The sequence below is a fragment of the Arachis hypogaea genome, chromosome 1 (genome assembly GCF_003086295.3).
Source record: "Arachis hypogaea cultivar Tifrunner chromosome 1, arahy.Tifrunner.gnm2.J5K5, whole genome shotgun sequence".
Lineage (NCBI taxonomy): Eukaryota > Viridiplantae > Streptophyta > Magnoliopsida > Fabales > Fabaceae > Arachis > Arachis hypogaea.
Window position 1 is genome coordinate 109,970,628 of NC_092036.1, and position 22,661 is coordinate 109,993,288.

Here is a 22,661-nt window from a genome sequence, read left to right on the forward strand (position 1 = left end):
AGATGCTTTTCTTTTCTTTTCGACTATCTGGTGGATTTGAAGAAGCAGAAATCATGACTTATTTAATATAGATGATTCATGGAGTGCTAGTAAAGTAGTGAGTTTGATTCGTAGTTCAGTAAGGGAGTTTCACACTATTTTTGCTATGCATCAATCTCTGTCTCCTCCTTCACTTTGTTTGCATTGGGTTCCACCTCCAGTTCATTCTGTTAAATTGAATTGTGATGCTAGTTGGTTTGCTCCTTCTGGCTATGCTGGTTTTGGTTGTATTATTCGCAATCCTGATGGATGTTGGTTGAAAGGTTGCACTGGAAAAGTCGAAGTGTGCAGTGTTCTTTTTGCTGAATTGTATGCAATTTGGAGAGGTTTACTTCTTGCTTGGGAGAGTGGATTTCGTGAGATTATTTGTGAAACAGACTGTTTAGAAGCTCTTTTCTTGGTAAACCAAAGAATGCTTAGTAAGGATATTCCGGAATGGGATTTGGCAAAGCATATTCAGGAGGTTATGAATTGGAATTGGAGAGTCTCTATTCTTTTAATTCAGAGGACTGCAAATAGTGTTGCAGATTGTATGGCTAAAGCAGCTGCTTCTGTCGCGGACATTCACTCGAATTGGAGCCAACCATGGAGTGAGCTTCAACATCTAATAGATTTAGATATGACCCTAGCCAATTAATTTGGTTTTGTCTCTTTTTTCTTTCTTTTCTATTTAGTCACCAAAAAAAAAAAAAAGAAAAACCAGCAACGATTTAACTGGAGATTTAATTTAAAAAAATCTTTAAACATCTAATTTTATTGATTAATATTTTGTCGTTTCATCAAGATATGAAAGAATTTTAAAATTTTATATTAGTTATCTTAACTTAATCATGGAAAACTTGGTTCTCAAAATTGATAATAGAAATTTAAGTTTGGAATACATAATGATATCTCAAAGATACATTTCCTTGCCCAAATGGCTGTTTGACCTTATCAAATGCTGAATCAACGACGTATTGGTTCCCAATGGTGGAAATTTTTCTTTTGTTTTAACTCTGAAAAATAATTGATTTACACAATGTAAGACATTATTAAAAAATATCACAAAATATTTTTTTATTTCTAAAAAATTAAGACTTAAATCTGGTATCATTAGTTAAAAAAATAAATATTTATCGATTTAATTAATCTCATATTTTTTGTTCTTAAACATGTTGAATAAAAATATTAATTTGAAAATATTTAAATTAATATGAAAATTATTTAAATAGTTTATTTAATTATAAATAATAATGATATAATTATTTTAATGATTGATATCTTTTATTTAATTTTAAAAATTTGAATTAAAAATAATATTAAAGAAATATAACATACACTTTTATAAAATTAGTAAATATGTTATAAATTACCTATATCAATAAATAAAAGATTTATTTAAAAAATCATAATGTATGTTTATGCATAGTGTATCAATATTTTAAAGAAATAATTTTTAAATTTAATTTCATAAATTAAATGATAATTTTGTTGATATAGTATTTTAATTATTTTTCTTAAATTACATATTATAAATGGAAACACACATGTTTAATTTATACATACATACATGCTATCCTAGTAAATCTAATCACCCTATTTTTATTTATGTATGTATGCATACTGTTTTAGTAAATCTAATCATTTTGTTTAAATTTACTAGAATAACATGCATGCATGCATAAAACGAAATAGTCTGATTAGATTTATTAGGACAGCATGCAAATATGTATAAATTGAATCAGACTGTTTTGATTTATATAAAAAACTAAATTTAGTATGACTTATTTGATTTGCATAAAGATATAATTAGGGTGATTTACGTTATATTTTTTATTTTGGGTGATTCGCGTAAAATTGGATAAATATTAGTTTATTAATGTGAATTACTTATAATTTTATTCATATAACAACACTATTACATTAATGATTTAATGCAAAGCTATTGTCTTATGTAGGTGTATTTCTCAACATTGTCTTTCAATTTTCAGTAAAGTGTCTAGTTTAAAAATTTGTAATAAAACTTTTATAATATAAAAATATCTTACTACTAGTTTCTTATAATTTGCAGAATTGACTTATCTCATGATGAGTTCACCATCCATCCCCTTGGATGCACAATGTTTCATTGTTTTGTATTGATAAGCCTAGAAATCTTGCTATAGTGTAATGCAGACTAAATCTCCATTTTAGTTTATGAAATTCACGTGATTATTCATTTTGCTTCCGAAATTTAAAATTACTTATACTGGTCCTCCAGATTTAAGTTTAGGTACTAATATGGTCTCTCGACTCTTTTTAGTGATGATTAGGCAAATGGAGTGCTGAAATGACACTCTTTCTGTCACGTTGGACGCTGTAACGACTAATTGATGTGGTAAGGATTGTATTTGTATCCAATTTAGTCCTTCCTTATTAAAATTTTGTTATTATAACTCAGATAAATAATAAGATAATTAGGGTTTCAGGGACTAAATTGGATATAAATACAATCCTTACCACATCAACTAGTCGTTACAGCGTCCAACGTGACAGGAAGAGTGTCATCTCAGCACTCCATTTGCCTAATCATCACCGAAAAGAGTCGAGGGACCACATTGGTGCCCAAACTTAAATCTGGAGGACCAGTATAAGTAATTTTGAATTTTGGAGACCAAAATGAATAATAGCGTGAATTTTAGGACCAAAATGGGAATTTAGTCCTGTAATGCAATTATCAAAACGTTGCTTGATGCCACCACCTTAAAAAGAAGTGTGTTTTAGAGTAGTTAGAAAAAAAAAATAAAGGATGTGATTTGTTTTTTTTTTAATTTTACTTTTTTTTTGTGAAAGATGTTAAAATAATATTTCTCTCTTCTCTATTTATAAAATGTATATTATCCTCTTTTATAACTTTTAAAAAACCTCTTTTTTTAATTCATTTAAAATTTTTTATGTTAACTAACATTAACTTTACCAATTTTTCAAGAAAAATAAATGATCTTTTACAAAAATACTCTTTAGCAAAAATTTTATTTTTTTGTGATTAAATTTTGTTTACCAAAATATTCTTTAACAAATTATTTTTTTATTGATTAAATTGTATTATTTTCAAAATATTTTTTAAAATTTTTTTAATAATTAAATTTTTTTTCTAAGATACCCTTCAATAATTTTTTAATTATTAAGGAAATTGCTTTGTAAAGATGTGAAGGAATGAGATGTTAATTTTTTAAATTTGGGATTTATCCATCTCAACTTGTTTTTAAATTTTAATAAAGTTGTTAATAATTTTCAATAGTTCTATGAAACAAATTATTTATTAATATGAATTGTTATACATACTAGCAGTGGTAAAATTTTTTTAATATAATGTTAAAATAATATATATTGATATCGAAAAAATTAATAATAAAGTACACAAATAATTGTTAATGAAAAATTTAGTAAAATCACAATTTAATAATTAAAAAATTATTGAAGAATATTTTAGAAAAAGAATAATTTAATCATTAAAAAAATTTTAAAAGAATATTTTGGTAAAAATATAATTTAATCATTAAAAAGAATTTTATTAAAAAGTATTTTGGCAAACAAAATTTAATTAAAAAAATAAATTTTTTGTTAAAAAGTATTTTTGTAAAAGAATAATTTATTTTTTTTTTAAAATGGATAAAATTAACGTTAATTAATACAAAAAAAATTAAAATGAATTAAAGAGGAGATTTTTTAAAAATTATAAGAAAAAAAAGTGTATTTTTTACAAATAAAAATGATTAAAGTGTCATTTTAACATCTTTTAAAGGAGAAAAACGAATTTTTTTTTTCCGGTTTGAAGGATGTGATTTGTTAACTTGCATAAAGAGAATGACCAACAATGTGTTTTTTAAGACATGAGTGACCAGCATGCTTATGAATTATCGAACGTCAAAAAAAAATAAAAATGATTCAGGACACACAAAAGGAAAGAAGCCAGCCCATTAGTCTAGAAAGGCGAGAACCACGCTAAGCTTGATTCTTAGTGGTTAGAGAAAAACTTCTAGTGTAATGTATGTCACTGGATGTATATGTATTGTGTATGAGATTTTAGTGTAATGTATTTGAGTAATTGAGTGGACATGTTGTATTGTATATGACAAAAATAAAAATAAAAATAAAAAAAATATAAAAAGACAATATAAATTAATCAATTTTTTAAATAATTCTATTTAATAATTAATTTAAATTTTTTAAATTCAAAATTTGAATAATTAAGAGTTGATTAAGTAAATTCTAATTAAAAATTGTAGAACTCTTTTTTTTTTCTTTCTCACTCCAGTAGCTGCGCGCATAAACTCTTCCTCTTCTTTTTCTCCCATTCCCATAACTGTGTCGTCCACACTCCTCTTCAATTAGTGTAGCTACTGCGACACCCAGAACTACGTTGTTAGGCGACACCCTACAGCCGCCTCTCTTCCGCCACGAAAGAAATAAAAAATAGTTTCGGAAGCAACGCCACCGACAACCACCGTCCAACAGCGCGGGCATTGTCCTCTCGCGCCACAGCCACCTCCACACATCGCTGCCGTCACGACTTCCTCCACCGTCGCAGCAACCACCAACGATACAGCAACCTCCTCCTAGACGTGTACTCCGGTTGATCAACCGCGTCTCCTTTCCAGTGATTTGGGTTTTTTTTCCTTCCATCTTAGAGTTTTAGTTTTACTTGTGTTTTTTATTATGAATGTTTCTTTTGGATGTTTTTAATCGATATTATTCTGAAAATTAAACTCTTATGGTATTAGATATTTTTTTTTGAGATAATTAGTAGTTTCTTTTTGGTGCCTATGAAGTACTCTATATTGTATATTTAGTTTCTTTCCTACTTTTGTATAATACATGATGATGCAAATCTTCTACCTTCTCCACTTTCAAGTCCTTTTGATGTTTCTTATATATTTGAACCAAATGTAGTTGGTAATGATGAGAGTTTATTGAAGTTTCTAGGAGTTGATGTCTTTAATAAGAAGAAAAAAACAAAAGAGAGAAATGATAAAAGAACGATTGTTATTAGGAGAAGGTGGCTTTGGACTTGTTTACAAATGAGGTCTATAAGATGGGAGGAATGTTGCAGTGAAGATTTTGAAAAGAGAAGGAGGATGTACAATGAAAAAATTTCAAATGACTATCAAACTAGTGAAGAGTTAGATAGATCCATAAGCATAAAAATGTTTAGTGCATTAGAAAGTGTGAAAAATGAAAATCTTGCTATACGCATTATCAGTGAGCATGAATTTTTAACTAAATAATGGTCTTGATCCCATAAAATTTGTCTTAGCCTCAATGCCAATTCTATTGACACTTTCATTGTGTTTGTTATATTATACTCGAAAGTTGGTATTTCAGACTTTAGAAGCAAAACGAATGAAGCTTGTAACCTTGTATGGAATTAATCTTTTCATGTTGCTACTTATGTCAATTTTTTCTTCTTATATTTTAGAGAGCTTTTATTTTTTCACCGTCTTTGAAAATTACCAAGCTATCATGCAAATAATGATGGCTATTACTTATATGAACACAAGTACATAAACATAAGTTTTTTTTTCTTTAAAATGATTGGACATTTAAAAAGCAAATACAAATAGATTATAGAAGCAATTTTGAATGGTGTATCTTAAACTATTAGACATTTGTACATGAGAACTTCAAGATACAACATTAATAAAAAAGAATTTCATGGTAAAAAATAAGATTGATTATACTCACTGTTAGTGTAATAGCTTCAAAAGTGAAACCAACATGGCATGTTGCTTGGAAAAGTGGTGAAGGAATTTAGAGGCATTCACAACTGTAATATAAGCAAACTTAGAAAATATATACAGTAACATCCATTTAGTATGAAAAAGGAACATCCTAGTACTTGACAGAAGTAACATCCACTTAGATCTTTTTAAAATTAATCAGGTACCTACACAGAGAAACATGACGAGTAGGATTTAAAAAAAAAGGCCATGCAATTTTTAAAGAAATACAGTCATCCACAACTGCAACACAAGAAAACTCGAAAAATATATAAAGTAACGTCCATTTAGTATGAAAAAGGAACATTCTGATATTTAATAGAAGTAACATCCACTTAGATCTATGCAAAAATAACTAAGTACCTACATGGAGAAACATGCCGAGTAGGATTTAAAAAAAAAGGCCATGCAATTTTTAAAAAAATATAGACATCACAACTGCAACACAAGAAAACTCAAAAAATGTATAAAGTAACATCCATTTAGTATGCAAAAAGAACATCCTAATACTTAGCAGAAGTAACATTCACTTAGATCTTTACAAAAACAATCATGTATCTAAATAGAGAAACATGCCGAATAGCATTTTAAAGAAAAGGAAAATGTATCAAAAGTGTCTCAAATGGTGACGACATCCCATGTATACATTATCATGAAATTTCTATGTATTCTTTTTTTTTTGTGGTATGACCTTCGAAATGATCCAAACACAAATGTCATTCAATATGTGTATATAAATTCTTGTAGGACAATTTAAACCAGCTGATGAATTTGGCTTTTCGGTCAGAGATATTTTCGATTTCTATTTCTTCTCTCTGCTACATGTAATCAATTGGTTCTTAATTTCATTACCCTTCTTATTTGGACTCCGAACTCTTATAGAAAAACCTGCAACTTTTGAATAATCTTTGTAGAATTTTGCAGCATCTTCAAGCGTCTTAAAAGTCATCCAAACCTTTGGAACAAACTCCTTATCAATATCGCACAGAAACTGCAAAATACACCTAAAAAATCCCACAATACACCATATTAAAATCTAGGATAAGCTATAGAATGCAATAACAACTATTCAATAAGCATCAAATAGAAATGATTCTATAAAATCTTAAACTATGAACAAACTACATAGTCTAGATTCAAACTATACCTTATTACTTGATTCGAGTAAAAACAATAATACAATTCACCATCCTTCAATTAATAAGTCAGAACATGTAAATACACCCAAAATCTCCTTTATTACACCCAAATATGTCTGATTTATCCCTTAAAATACGATAAGCAATAGACAGCAATTTTTATTAGAACAACTACATTACATTCAATTCAAACAATCAATAATGAACAACAATTTTCACAAACAAGGTTCACAACATTATTCACCTAGATAATCATAAACTATTAACGAAAACATTAATTAGAATTCAACCACACCTCAGGCACTTCATTCGATTCAAAATAATAATTCACTTCGTTCTGGTCCAGCTGACAATTTGAACTTGAATCATTCATCATCTTCAAAGCGATTTTAGAGCTTGATTTCAAAAACGAACGTAGAGAACAAAGGAAATCGAAGAAAGAGAACACAGAGAGAAACGCACGAAAATGACGAAAGAAAACGCACAAAAACGAATGAAGAAAAACGCAGACAAATTAAAAAAAAAACGAAATCCTTTTGAAAGAGGAAGTTATATATTCGCGCGTTGATTGAAATCTGTTAAATTAAGAGGCGCATGGAATGAGCGTGTGTAGACAGGCGCGTGAGAGTGGTTTAGAAAAAAAAGACTTGTATAGATTTGTATGACAAAATAGCTTGTGTGATAAAATAACTTGTATGTGAAGAATAATTGTATCTGAATTTAGAAAAATTTAAAGTTAAATTTAACAAGGATAGATCCTCTTTTTTTTTGTCAGATAAATTAGACAACCCTTAATCCTAAACATTACTTATGTATTACACATCCATACAACACACTCACACACACTACATAAGTTCATTTAAGAATTTATATTTTCTCTCATAGGACTTAAATTCGAGTGCCACTTCTTGTGAGGTAGCCGATTCTGCCACTAGCTCCAAGCCTCGGCTGCATAAGGATAGATCCTCTAACACTTCATGTCCCCTTTCCACCAGGCTTTGGGCCTTGTCTAGATGTGAACCATATGCATCATAGCCCAATGAATGCTCTTCAGGTAAGAGAAAGAAAGGATCCTAAAAGGAATAATATCTCTAAATCGGTGGAGTCCTTGGAGACTATAAAATAAAATATTCAAACTAAGTGTAAGTAAAAATAAAATAAAAAATAATTAAAATTAACTAAAATAAATTAAAGACTTATACTCTTTTCAATTGGTTATACATCTAATAAATTGCCATTTGATCAAAAGAATATCTATATTGAAATCGGGCGTACACACTTTTACTACAAATTTCGTTTATTTTTATTTAGGCAACATTCCACACAAAACGAAACAAAATCAGTTTCGACGCCCACCGCAATGAATATTGTCTGTTTTCTTTTGGAGAAGTTGTTTTGATGGTTGAGTCACATGGCTCGTTTTGACTTAAAATGGAGCATACTTAAAATTAAAGTTAACATTTAGTTTGAAATTAAAGTATTCTAAAGACATTTATTTATTAAATTTTTGCTATTTTCTTTTACTATCAACCGGCATCCTTTAATAAAATCCAATTAAATACGACCATCATTCAAATTTCGAATACTAAATAATCCCAAAAAATGCATATTAGCTCCCGTTAATTTTAGCGAATATTTATAAAATATAGCTGTCCTAAAATAATTATGACAAAAAAAACACCTATTAAGAAAAATAGCAAAATATATAGCTTGAACATTAATCAAATTACAATATATGAATATAATAAATTAATCTGATATAAAAGGCAAATTTCATTTAATACAAAGATACTTAATATAAAAAATATCAAAAGACTTTTAAAATTTATAAACTACAAACAAGTACTCTTGGACCCAATTGGCAAACCCTTAGCTAGGCTTGGTGATACAATAACACATTAAAATAACTTACTTTGCTACCCAAAAGTGGTAACATTTTTTCAATTGATCCTTCCAAGTTCCAATAGAACCACTTAGCTTTAAAATGTTTTTCATTTCCATATATAATTACTATAACATATGATAATTAATAATATTTAAGATCCATACCACACACATATTATTTTGTTTGCTTGCTCAGTGAAAACTGAAAAGTATGAAGTGTCATTGATTTAGCAAAGATAAGAAAATGAAATGACAGCGTTGTTCTTCTCTCTTCTCCCCCACATTTCAACAACCACACCAACACACAAATATATAGATATTATTTATATTTATACGTCACACAATCTTTATATTTCCAATCTAATAATCCATCACCATGGATTTGTTATGCAACCTCTAATACCTGCCCTTACTTAATCTACCTTCATTCTCTCATATAATCAGATAGATGATCCAACAAAACCTACATTAATCATCTTCATCAATTATTTCTATATAATCATATACATTAGTCCACACAACCATACCAAACCAAACACACATACACATATATATTAATTTAATATTATTATCCTTTCTTTTACACTGGGACAAATTGGAAACCATTACTGTCCTTTCTCTTTTCCCTTACTCAACCACTCAATTCCAACAAAGAAAATTCTACACTACTACTCCTACATGAAAAAAAAAAAATTATAAATAAAATAACAAAAAATATATACAATTATTGCCAATTTGCTCGTGCATTATTTGTAGCAACATAATTTAGCTAGCTAGCTATAGTTTTCTTTATCCCCTTTCATGGGTCAATTTTTGAGTGCAATTATTATTATTATTATTATTCAAGTGAAGACTTTGTAATGATCCTTATAAAAGAAAAAAAAAAAGAAATCATTCACCTTCTTTCTCTGAAACAAAAATACATTATTTTCTCAATGCTTATTATTATTATTAGGGAAATGCGAATGAAAATAATAAGCTAATTAAGACACAACATCATCAAAGAGTTTCTCAAAACGACCCAACAACAATGGATGATGTTCATCATGTTCAAGTAGAATCAAAAGCTCCTCCTCATCATCATCATAATCATGATAGTCATCATCGTTCTTCTCTCATTGCTCTCATGAGAGCATCACCATCTTCTTCATTGACTCCCTCCTCTTCCACCTCATCATCATCTTCTTCTTCTTCTTCTTCTTCTTCTTGGACCCTTAAGAAATACCTCCTCTACGACCACCCGGGTCCGACCGGGTCCAATAATGTTCCTCCTCATGATGATGAAGATCATCAAGAACACCAACTACGACCAGCACACGTGGCAGAAATCCAAGAACTTCAGAAAAGAGTGTTCATCGATGGCATTGTCGGTCACAGTGGGATGCAATGGAACCATGTGAACAGCCGGTTCGACCAAGTTTCCTCGACCAGAACCAGCCCTGAACCGGTTGTAGAATGGTCCAACTTTGCCTTCTGCATTGGTGAGAAAAATTGTTTTGGTTTAACTAATTTTTTTTTATTTTTAAATATTTATAAATTTTGTCGGTAAAATTTAAGTGCTTTTATTTTAGTTTTTATAGTTAATTTATTCTATTATATGCTAATATAATATATTAAATGAAGAAATTAAAAATAATAATTTTAATTTATATTGACTAATATTTATAGCTAGCAGATTCAATATTTTTAGTTTATAATATTATATTTTTAATTAATATTTTTAAATATTAAAAATTAATTGGTCAAAAATAATAAATGATTATAAGCATGTAGTACAAATGTACAATTCTATCAAATATTAATATTTTACATTTTGCTACATTAGTATTTAATAAAATAAATAATATCAGGGACAAAAATAAATCATTTTTAAATGTTAATAGATGAAACTAATTTTTTAATATGAACAAAAAAGTTATTTAGTGTTTTAAACAAATAAATTTTTAATCTACTTGTTACTTTACTATCATAAGATAAATATGAGAACAAGACACTTAATATAAAAAAAATATTCGCATAGATATTTTTTTTATAAGAAACAGAAAGTCAAACATTTCTTTTTATTATTATGTGTAATTTATAATATTTCATTAACCACTTTATTGAGTTGTTTTCATTATCTTTAATCATAAAAATTATTATGGGATGCATGATTCTTACGAAACGACACCGTTTTGTGTGCCTTAAATTTCGGTGGCTGCTTTTGTTTGCCTTATAGTACCAATCAACTAACACACAAGAATCATAGGGTAAGCAAAGCATAGTAGTTAGCCACCTTAGCCACGTTCTTCGCATATGCTACAATGTCTTACATTACAACACAGTTTGTATAATCAATTACTTGTTCATTAATTCGGTTCAGTTATCAATGTTTAACATTTATTTAATTTTGAATCCTCCACTTGGGTTTGTTTTAATTTAAAGGTAATGCTTTTATTTAAACCAACTTAATCTGATTTTGAAAGTTGTTTGTCTCATTGATTCTTTTGCCAATCATTATTGTTATTGTTCATTTTTCAATAGGGATGCAGTCTTCACCAGAATTTGCCAATGAATTGCTAAGAGCATTAAGAGGAGGAAAGGATTGGAAATTCAACATCACTAAAACTGATTTGTACCGTTTCTGGCTTCGGATTAAAGATGATTCTTTTGATTCAAGAATGCGAATTTTTTTTTACATGTAAACAATTTACACTAAATTATCATATTCGTATCTTCAACTATACTAAAAACTAGCTATTAAAATCAGCCGTCAATATAAAATATATGTTAAAATACAAAATATATATTAAAAATAAGTTAAATAATACATGTATTTATACACAAATATATAATGACTGATTTTAGTAGCTGAATTTAGTATACACATAGCATTTTTGTCACACCTTAACAAGTTTATTTTACTGTTGACTGTAATTTTTTCTTTTACTATAGGTGTAACAGAAACAATGATGGAAGAATTACCAAGACAGATGTAAAACAGGTTAATTAATAATTAATCTTAAGATGATTGAAGAAAAATCATGTTACTATTTGTCATGTTCTGAATGTTGATGTTAGATTTATGGCACCTAGTCCTACCGGGACAAATGTATGATTAGTTAAATATAGTAGGTGTGTAAAAAACAGTTAATTGGTTTTGGTAAGCATGGGCATGTTCTTTGTATTTTTGACTAATAATTTTGGCGCTTGTGTAGACAATTGTATTGGCTGCATCTACAAATAAGTTATCCGTGACACAAGAAGAAGCCGAGAACTCTGCAGCTTTGATCATGGAATCACTTGACCTCCAAAACAAAGGCTACATTCAGGTACTAATTTTAATCGAATAAAAATCACATGTTTAACTCTTAAAATTTTAAAGGTTTAGCTAGCTTTGTGTCTTTTTAAGAGTTTAGTTAACGTATTTTCAAAGTACATTTAGTAGAAGATTTTAAGTTTTTACAAAATAAATAATTAAATAATAAATGCGAGTTAAGCTCCAAAGTAGTTTTTGAAATTAATTGGGAGAGTGTTAGGTAAACAATGACCATCTTGAACAACATAAACAATCACCAATTAAATAAAAATACAGTACATTCTAATTTAATGCTACTAATTAAATTTAAAATTAATTTATTCTTTTAACTCTATTAATTTGTATTGTTCACACATTATTCAAAAATGTTGTTGGTTACTCATACTTTTTCAATTGATTGTATGTATAAAAATAGTTTCTAAGATTTCAATTACATTAATTACATCTTTAAGATTGACAAAAATATACTATATAAGTCTCTGAACCCTTTTTAATCAAGTGATTCATCACGTGGTTAAAGATTAACGTGGTACACTTTTGACAACTTCAAAAATATAATTGATGTAATTAGAATCTCGGAAACTATTTAAATGCACATAATCAATGTCGGGATTACTTTAGAGCTAAATTTTATATTTTTCTTAATACAAATTTTTAATTGGTAACATTAACATGTGTCTAAGAACAAGTATTAGCTAAACTCAAGATTTAAATATTGATAATTCAAGAGACACATTATTCATTAGGCATTGTTTTTTGTTTTCTAGATATCTGAAATGGAGTGTCTGTTGAAGTTAATCCAAAGTCCATCAAAGAAATCATTAGCAGCAGGAGATACAGAGAAGCAAAATAATGTGGAGAGCAACAAGAATGGGTTCCTTGAGGAGCAAGAAACAATGTCGAGGGCGGAAGTGTTGTTCCGAACGAACTGGCGGCGCGCTTGGATGGTTCTGGTTTGGGTAATGGCTTGCATTGTGCTGTTTGGGTGGAAATTCTATCAGTACAGTCATAGATCAGGATTTCAAGTGATGGGTTATTGCCTTCCAACTGCAAAAGGTGCAGCTGAAACATTGAAACTCAACATGGCTCTCATTCTCCTCCCTGTTTGTAGAAACACAATCACTTGGCTCCGCAAGGATCCTAGGATCAACTATCTCATTCCTTTTAATGACAACATTAACTTCCACAAGGTACACCCTCATCTAATTTTGCCTGCATTTCGGTTAATTAATTGTCCACTCTGAACAACATGGTACATTTTGTGTCTAGGCTCTATACATTAGGACTACTTTTAAAACTTATTGCAAATATTAGGCTAGTTTGTTTGTTTACTATCCCAAAATTCACATATATACACATAAATATATGCATTTTGTTTGTTATTAAGATACTAATAAAGAGACATAAATAAATTTGTCATAAAAAACAAATTTACTACTAATAAGGAAAAAATTGTTAGTAAAATATGCGTGTTATGTGTAATATCTGCATCTTAATCTTTTGACAAAATACTAAATACATGTATTTTGTGTGTTGTTGTAGTCAATATGTTCTTATTTTACTAAATAAACAGTGAATATGTATCACTGTAATTCATATCTCGGATAGATATAAACAGCAACCAGAGTCTTAACAACAACAAAAACATACTTTTGTGTTTGTTAAACATATGATGTTGTTGGAAATTATATGCAGCTTATTGCAGCAGGAATAGTGGTGGGTGTGATCTTGCATGGCGGTACACACCTTGCCTGTGATTTCCCAAGAATCAGCGGCTCGAGCACGGCGGTTTTCCAGCAGACTATAGCGGCGAGATTCAGGTTCCGGCAGCCAACGTACTTGCAAATTTTGGCCACAACAGAGGTGGCAAGTGGGATAGCCATGGTGTTTCTAATGGCCATTGCATTCACACTTGCAACAAAGTGGCCGAGACGTCGCTCGCCGGCGCTGCCGGTGTCCCTAAGAAGGGTCACCGGCTACAACACATTTTGGTACTCACACCATTTGTTTATTATTGTCTATGCATTGCTCATTGTCCACTCCATGTTCTTGTTCCTAACTAACAAATGGACCGAGAAAACGGTTAGTCTTCTCTGTCTTTCAACAAATTTTGATACAAAATTAATTTTTTTTCTCACTGATAATTTCTTTTATACGTGCAGACTTGGATGTACATTGCTTTTCCAGTTTTGTTATACACTGGAGAGAGGATCTTTAGAGCTGTAAGGTCAGGATCTTATGAAGTTGATATCTTCAAGGTAGTATTTGATCAACTTTTTTAGCAATAGTAGAAACGTTTAACCAATTCTCTGTTAACTTTATCATTCTTATGTAACCGTCCAAAATTTGGAAATTTCCAATTTCATTTTTGTTCTTGCAAGTATAATTGAAAATTGAGCAAACCATCATTTTTGTCCAAAAAGATTCAACTTAGATAAGGCGACCCATGAAAATAAAATGACATTATGCCTTTCAAAGATTAATTCAGTTCTAAAGTGTCTTGATTTTTTAGAGGCATGTTTAGTAAAAGGGGAATACTCATATAAAGATGTTTTTATGTTAATAGTCGATAATCGTTGGATAAATTGCCATATTTCACTAAACGGTTTAATATAAGACTAACATCTTAACTAGATATCTCATGATTAGCTACCATAGAATGTGATATTTTTATCCTTTCAAATTTTGTTATTTTATGTCAAGTGAATATTTTTAACGGTTTTTTCATGTACAAATAACTTGTCAGATGAAGTTAATCTTCAAGGGATTATAATGTCATTTAGCTATGATAATTTGCATGCAGGTAAGTCTGTGTCCCGGAAAAGTTTTGTACCTGAAAATGCAAAAACCTGAAGGCTTCAAGTACCAAAGTGGCATGTATATATTCCTTCAGTGCCCACAAATTTCATCCCTTGAATGGTACTTCAATTTCTACAACATTAAACACTGCTACATTTTTAATTCAGTATTAATCCATTCCAATCTTGCAATACTTGCAGGCATCCATTTTCCTTAACTTCAGGACCACAAGATGATTACCTTAGTGTGCATATTAGAACTCTTGGAGATTGGAGCTACCAAATATACGACCTATTCCAAGAGGTACACGTATAAGAAAGTTTTCAAGTATACCGGTACATCGGTGTTTCGGTAATTTTTAATCGTTGATTTTAATTATGTGCATGTTTGGGCGCCATTATTTTGTTAAAAAAAGATCTTTTTTCAATGAAAAAAAGATCTTTTTTTTATTTTTTAACGTGTTTGGCAAACTTCTAGTAGTAAAAGTAAAAGTACTAGTAAAATAAAAAAAATCTTTTTTGAGAAGCTGTAATTTATATCTTTTTTTAAAAAATCTTTTTTCCTTAAAAAAAAAATGTTTTTCATGTAATAAATAAACAAAAAAGTACTTTTATATTGTTATACCCAAACTTAATTGATAAATAAAAAGACCTTTTTACATGAAATATCCAAACATAAAATTACTTTTGCTTTTCAATAAGATCTTTTAAAAAAAGATAACTCGAAAAAGATCTTTTCTTAGAAACTCACCCAAACAAGCCCTATATATATTTTTTATAATTAAGATCAACCGCTATACTTGAAAATTTTGCACACGTATATATATTGTCAAATGTGATTTTTTTACTATACACTCTTCAGGAAAGACCAGGAGAAAACGTGTCGGTGTCAAAAAAGACGTTGTATAATAAAAGATCACACTTAACAACATTACTTAAGAGAAAAATTAAAAAGATTTATTTTCATAAAGAATTACAGCATTGAATTTCTAAAAAACAAGGTTGTGGGATATGAATGCAGGCAGTGTTAACAAGATCGGAAGTGTGTCCAAAAGTGTACATAGATGGGCCATATGGTTCTGCTTCTCAAGATCATGTTAAGTATGACATTGTGGTGCTGATTGGCCTTGGTATTGGAGCCACACCTTTCATTAGCATCCTCAAAGATGTAGCAGCTACAACACACAATGATCATGTTCATGTAGGCTTTGTTTTTTTTTTTTTTTTTTCAAAAAAATATATATAAATTCTACTGTCTATTTTCTTATTACTACACATCTGTAGCTATTCCATTAAACAAACACCAAAACTTTGGCATTTGAAATAGAGTGGTGTGAGAGAATACGGTAACTTAACAAAGTGTCCGCAAAAGGCATATCTCTATTGGGTCACAAGAGAGCAAAATTCCCTTGATTGGTTTAGAGATGTTATGAATCAAATTGCAACTTCAAACAGAAATCAGGTATGTCTAAGTCTAACCACAACCCCATTTAAAAATATCACAAAACCATATTCTCCTGAAAAATGTTTGACTAACTGGGTTCGCATATAATTGGAATGACTCACATTCTCACTTAAGGGTGTGAGTCAATACCATATACAATACAAAATGAATATATCTATCATTACTCTTTTTCTGATCCTTGTATTTTTTTGGTAATCTGTGTTTTAGTCGGTGGTGGAAATGCACAATTTCCTTACTAGTACCGTATATCCTGCCGGAGATATCCGTGCGGCGCTGCTAAGTGTCATTCAGGGGTTGCATCACGCCAAGAATGGCACTGACTTAGTTTCCAGGAGCCCAGTAAGTTCATCTTCTTCTTAGTTATATAGGCAATTTATGTCAGCAACAACAATGTAGGAAGAGTGAAATCTCAAATATATCTGAGTATTGAGTAAATTAGTATCTTGTTACATGAATTATAGAATAATTTTGTCACTGAATTATTTATCAGATATACACTCATTTTGCTCGTCCGAATTGGTTCAACATATTTGCTAGATTAGCTCAAAGGCACAGGGGAGCTAAGATTGGTGAGAATCTCTGTCTCATTCTCTATTTATTAGGGTTTTGCTATCTCAATTAGTCAAATTCTTTACTTATTAGCTCAATACATTGAATACATCAAAAAATTAAAAAATTTAGAGAAAATGACAAATAGGTCCATGACCTTTTGTCTCGCAAACATTTTCATCTCTAACAATTAAAAAATACTTTTAAGTCCCTAACCTTCACAAAACTTGGACCGATCAGTCCCTCCATCCAAATACTTCCGTCAGGGACTGATCCGTCCAAATACCTACGTCAGGGATTGATCCGTCCAAGTTTCGTGAATGTTAGGGACTTAAAAGTATTTTTTAATGGTTAGGAACAAAAATGTCCACAAAGCAAAAGGTCAGGGACCTATTTGTTCTTTTCTCAAAAATTTATTATTATACTAGTATTTTTACCCGTCGGGAATATAATTTTTACTTCATTCTGAAAGTATAAATTATGCATGGCACAAAAGATTTATTAAATCAAACTACTTTTACAAAAAAAAAAGTCGTAGGTTGACAAAAGTCTCCAGCTAAAAAGACCAATGTCTATGTAGATAAAAAAATCAAATAATAAGATTTTTAGTTATTATTTTTATATAAAAAAGTCTAATTTTGATTAATAATTGATTTTAATATTTTGTTATCTAAACTTTGAAATAATTTAACGTTTATAATTTTACATTTAATTAGTTGTTAAGTGTGTTGCATAAATAAAAATAATTAATTTTTATACTTATTATTTAAAAATAATATTTTTTCTCTCTATGTATATAAAAATATAATTAGATATTAGCGTAAAAAATTATATTACTAGTTATAAAATTAACTCAAAATTAATTTTTTTAAATAATTAAATATTGATTCTAACTTTTAATTATAACATTAGTATTCTCTCCAAATTATATATAATAAATATTTGAAAGAAGAGAAATGAAAATATAAATTAGAAAGATAAGCGGTAAAAATTTAAAACTAAATAAAAAATTATAAAAATAAGTATATAATAATAATATTTTTTATTTGAATTATATTATTTTGTTAATTTTGTTTTTTGTGGAAAGGTAGAAAAAATAGAAAATGAGAGAAAAGAGAGAGAAAGATAAAGATGAAGAATGAGAATGAGAGTGAGAATTTGTTAATTTTAGAAGAAAAAATTTATTTTAATTGTAATAAAAAAATATCGGATGACATATTTTGATTTGTTAAATTACTAATATAAAATATAAAATATATATAGAGTGAAAATAGTAGAGAGAAATAGAAAAATGGAGAAAGGTAGATGAGATAATTTATGAAGGAAATTTATTAATTTTGGAGAAAAATATTTTTCTCGGTTTTAATAAGAGAGTGTCATGTGATACATTTGGTTATTGAATTAGATAGTAATATATGATAGTAATATATGATGCATAACATAAGTATATTTCAATTTTATTTTAATACAATTAAGGAATGTCATGTTGAACATTTTGATTGTCAAATTAGTAATTAGTCATTGATATTGATAATGATATATAAAAGAGATAAAGTGGTTGAAGGAACGAAAGAGATAGAGAAACGAAGAAGGAGGAGGAGAGAATTCTTTAATTTTGGAGGGAAAGATTTTATTTCAATTGTAACGAGGGAGTGACATGTGACACATTTTTGTTGTAAAATTAGTAGGGAGGAAGAAAGAAATCTTTAGTTTTTGAGGGAAAGATTTAATTTCAATTACAATGAAGGAATGACATGTGACACATTTTAGTTGTAAAATTAGTAAAAAAGAGGGGAGAATCCTTTAATTTTAGAAGAAAAGATTTGATTCTAATTGTAATGAAAGAATGATATGTGACATATTTTAGTTGTAAAATTAGAAATATATAATAAAATATATATAGATTTTTAAAATATACCGGGCACAAGTTAGTTAAATTCTACTTATAATACCATTCATCACATTGATTATTGTCATATATGTAGATAAAATTAAGGAAGGTTTAATAATTGAAATCCAAATATTATATATTTTGCCCCAACTAATGCTGTTACTAATGTGAGATTTTCTGTTACAGGGGTTTTCTATTGTGGCTCATCTAATTTGGCAAGGGAGTTGAAGAAGTTGTGCACCAAATTTTCCACCAAAACCACAACAAGATTTGTTTTCCACAAGGAAAATTATTAAACCTTGAATGATTGGTGTTGTGTCAAATTCATAGTGAAGAATGCAAATTAAGTCAGGTACAAAGCAAATCATCAACTATTTAGTCTATAGTCTAGAGAGTGTGTTTGGTGCTATTTTGGTAGGAATTAAGAAAGTATTAGTTATATACCAAGAAAAAAAAAAAGAAAGTATAGTTATCAAAAGGAAGGGAAAAACAAATTGAAGAGTTATATATTTATAGTAAGGGAATATTGTTTTACCAGATATAGAAGTAAATAGGAAGAGAATATTTTTTACTTATATAAGGCATGTTGCATATATTTTTTTCCTCTAAAGATATGTAATTATATTGCTTTGTAAAAAAAATATATTGTCTATTATAGAAATAAAGGCAAAAGAAAAAGATGATTTTTCACTTTAGTAAATACTAAATACTAGTAAAAGAAGAATAAATAGATGATGTTTTTTGTTGGAGTTTCTTTGTTATTTCCACAATTATTATTGCCGCCAGCTTCTAACCTTGAAGACTTTTAAATTTTTTGCCTTCCACAACGCTTAACACAGAAATGCAAGGAGAGTCATAGCAAGGAGAGTCATAGAAGATTGTCCTCTTCCAATAAAACATGTTGTATATTAACTAATATCCATAAATTAAATGTATATGTAACTTTTTTTTTCTTCAAAAATGATAATGTATATATAACTTTTATTATTTAAAACAATAGTAAGAAAAATACTAAGAGTGGTCTAAATTTTAAGAGAAATTAGACTGAGACCGTGCGATACGTGAAATGGTAAATTAGTGATAATATATAATATATTTTAATAAGTATTATATTGTTTAAAAATTAATTAAAATATATACAAACTAATATTAAATTTGATGTGTTTTTTATTTAAAATATTTTTAATATAAAAGTTTTTTATATTGAAGTTGTATAAAACTACATCTTCATTTGTTGTTTTTATTTTCACATTTATTTCAATTGACAAATTTAGTCTTTTTATACGGTGTTTGTCCTTTTTTTCGGCTATTGTTAGAGTTGTTTTTTTTTAATCATTGTGAAGACGTGATTTTTTTTTAAATTCATGACTTATATGCATTTTTTATTATTTTTTTCATCTTTACATATCATCTAGGTTTGATTATATTAGTGTTAGTGAAGTTGGTTCTTATAATCAATTAAAAATATAAATGAGCAATATAAATACTATTTTAAATAATTAAAATTTTTGTAGTATTACATGTTTTATTTGTTGTAATATGGGTAATGTCTTATTAATATTGTATTGTTGAGTGCTTTCTTTAAAGTTAAAATCGTTTATTTTGACTTCAAATATAAGTGTGAACTTGTATAAATTTTTTAATTGAAATGATACTTTAGTGTCATTGCTGTCATGGAGTGTCATTATATTTAAGGTAGTTGTGCTCAACAATTTTCTTACTTTTCTATAAAATAGCATGAGTTAGTAATTTATAATTTGGTAAAATTTTGTATGATAAGTATAATTTGATAAAATTTGATAAAATTTTTTATAATTTGAAGCTGTAATAACTTTTTATGTTGTAGTACAAAAATTTTATTTTTAGTATTTTTTTGTAGGTTTTTCTTTGACATCTATTTATTCTTCTTCTAGTACATACAGTTTTTCAATAACATCTATAATAGTAAGAATAAAAATTTTTAGAATATTTTATATATATATATATATATTATTTCTAATTTTATAATAAAAATGTGTCACATACCACACACTTATTGTAATTGGAATTAAATCTTCCCTCCAAAATTAAGAAATTCTTTCTTCCTTCATACTAATTTTACAACCAAAATGTACTACATGTCACTCCCTCATTGCAATTAAAATTAAATATTTCCCTCCAAAATTAAAGAGTTCTCCCCTTCTCCCTCTCTCTTTCTCTATCCCTCTTATTCCTTCAACCACTCTATCTATTTTATATATCATTATTAATATTTAATATCAATAACTAATTACTAATTTAACAATCAAAATGTGCAATATGACATTCTTTAATTGCATTAAAATTAAAATTCAAATATTAAAATTGAAATTGAAATATACCTATGTATCATATATTACTATCTAATTTAATAATCAAATGTGTCACACGACACTCTCTTATTAAAATTGAGCGAAAATATTTTTTCCAAAATCAATAAACTCTCATCCTAAATTATCTCATCTACCTCTCCCCATTTTTCTATTTCCCTCCACCATTTTTATTCTATATATAATTTATATTTTATATTAGTAATTTTGATAAATCAAAATATGCAATCCGATTTTTTTTTATTACAATTAAAAAAAAATTTCTTCCAAAATTAACAAACTCTCACTCTCACTCTCATTCTTCATCTTTATCTTTCTCTCTCTTTTCTTTCATTCTCTATTTTTTCTACCTTTCTGTTCTACAGAAAACAAAATTAACAAAATAATATAATTCAAATAAAAATTATTATTATTATTATTATTATTATTATTATTATTATTATTATTATTATTATATACATATTTTTTTAGTTTTAAATATTCGCCACTTATCTTTCTAATCTATATTTTCATTTCTCTTTTTTCAAATATTTATTACATATAATTTAGAGAGAATACTAATGTTATAATTAAAAGTTAGAATCAAAATTCAATTATTTTAAAAAAATTAGTTTTGAATTAATTTTATAACTATCAATATAATTTTTTATGCTAATATCTAATTATATTTTTATATACAAAGAGAGAAAAATATTATTTTTAAATAACAGGTATAAAAATTAATTATTTCTATTTGTGCAATAGACTTAACACCTAATTAAATATAAAAGTATACAAGTTAAATTATTTCAAATTTTAGATAACGAATATTAAAATTAATTACTAATAAAAAATTAGACATTTTCATATAAAAATAATAACTAAAAATCTTATTATTTGATTTTTTATCTATAGATACCTTGGTCTTCTTAGTCAGAGACTTTTGTCAACCTATGACTTTTCTTTGTAAAAGTAATTTGATTTTATAAATCTTTTGTACCATACATAATCTATACTGTCAGAACAAAGTAGACTATAATTTTAAAAAATGTATATTCTCGTAATGTTATTACGGATAAAAATACCTATTAATATTTTTCTAACCTATATCAGACAATATCTCAAGTGATACAAACTCAAAATAGTATTGGAAAATGATCAAAATTGATTATTTGATTTTATTCCCAACTACTGTGAGTAAAAAATATATTTTTATTGTACCATAAACTAACTTGGGTTAGTCGATTGTTCAACTCTCTCATCCGCTTAAACAAATGTTAGGACTTTGAATCCCACTTTGTGCATGCAGAAACTTATCGGGTTAGAAGATATCATAGACAACAAAAAAAATTGGTCTATATAAATTATTTGTATTTTCTATTTTTAAAATTTTAGTATAGACTTTTTTTTTTGTAACAAATGTTTGAATTTGTTCATCGTATTCTTTTTTTACAATGATATGAAAAAGTGTTTCTTACAGTATTAGTAAATTATAGTTAAAAATTAATAAACAAAATTATTAAAAAAATTTAT

General features: G+C 27.8%; 1 protein-coding gene across 4 annotated transcripts; it reads left to right on the top strand.

The window, feature by feature from the left end:
- Positions 1 to 9,323: 9,323 nt before the first annotated feature.
- Positions 9,324 to 19,828, top strand: LOC112709630 (respiratory burst oxidase homolog protein F). Of its 4 annotated transcripts, XR_003156514.3 has the most exons (15): positions 9,324 to 10,281; positions 11,324 to 11,480; positions 11,735 to 11,783; positions 11,998 to 12,111; positions 12,866 to 13,288; positions 13,794 to 14,180; positions 14,261 to 14,356; positions 14,902 to 15,017; positions 15,098 to 15,200; positions 15,918 to 16,097; positions 16,224 to 16,358; positions 16,569 to 16,700; positions 16,852 to 16,930; positions 18,988 to 19,153; positions 19,641 to 19,828. XR_003156514.3 is itself a non-coding variant. In XM_025761516.3 (14 exons), the coding sequence occupies exons 1-14, from the start codon at positions 9,831 to 9,833 to the stop codon at positions 19,095 to 19,097; spliced, it is 2,532 nt and encodes an 843-aa protein (XP_025617301.1). In that variant the 5' UTR covers positions 9,324 to 9,830; the 3' UTR covers positions 19,098 to 19,501. The 4 variants fall into 4 exon arrangements, 3 of the variants coding, with proteins under 3 accessions (XP_025617301.1, XP_072059039.1, XP_072059037.1); XM_025761516.3 differs by lacking the exon at positions 19,641 to 19,828 and having other exon boundaries at positions 18,988 to 19,501; XM_072202936.1 differs by lacking the exon at positions 19,641 to 19,828 and having other exon boundaries at positions 9,702 to 10,281; positions 11,324 to 11,414; positions 18,988 to 19,501.
- Positions 19,829 to 22,661: the final 2,833 nt, after the last annotated feature.

Excerpts from the sequence above, each read along its gene's own strand:
- LOC112709630 (XM_025761516.3), top strand. The coding sequence starts at position 9,831 with ATGGATGATGTTCATCATGTTCAAGTAGAATCAAAAGCTCCTCCTCAT. Across the intron at positions 11,784-11,997 it reads CCAAGACAGATGTAAAACAG|ACAATTGTATTGGCTGCATC; the intron begins GTTAATTAATAA and ends GCGCTTGTGTAG. Across the intron at positions 16,098-16,223 it reads CACACAATGATCATGTTCAT|AGTGGTGTGAGAGAATACGG; the intron begins GTAGGCTTTGTT and ends CATTTGAAATAG.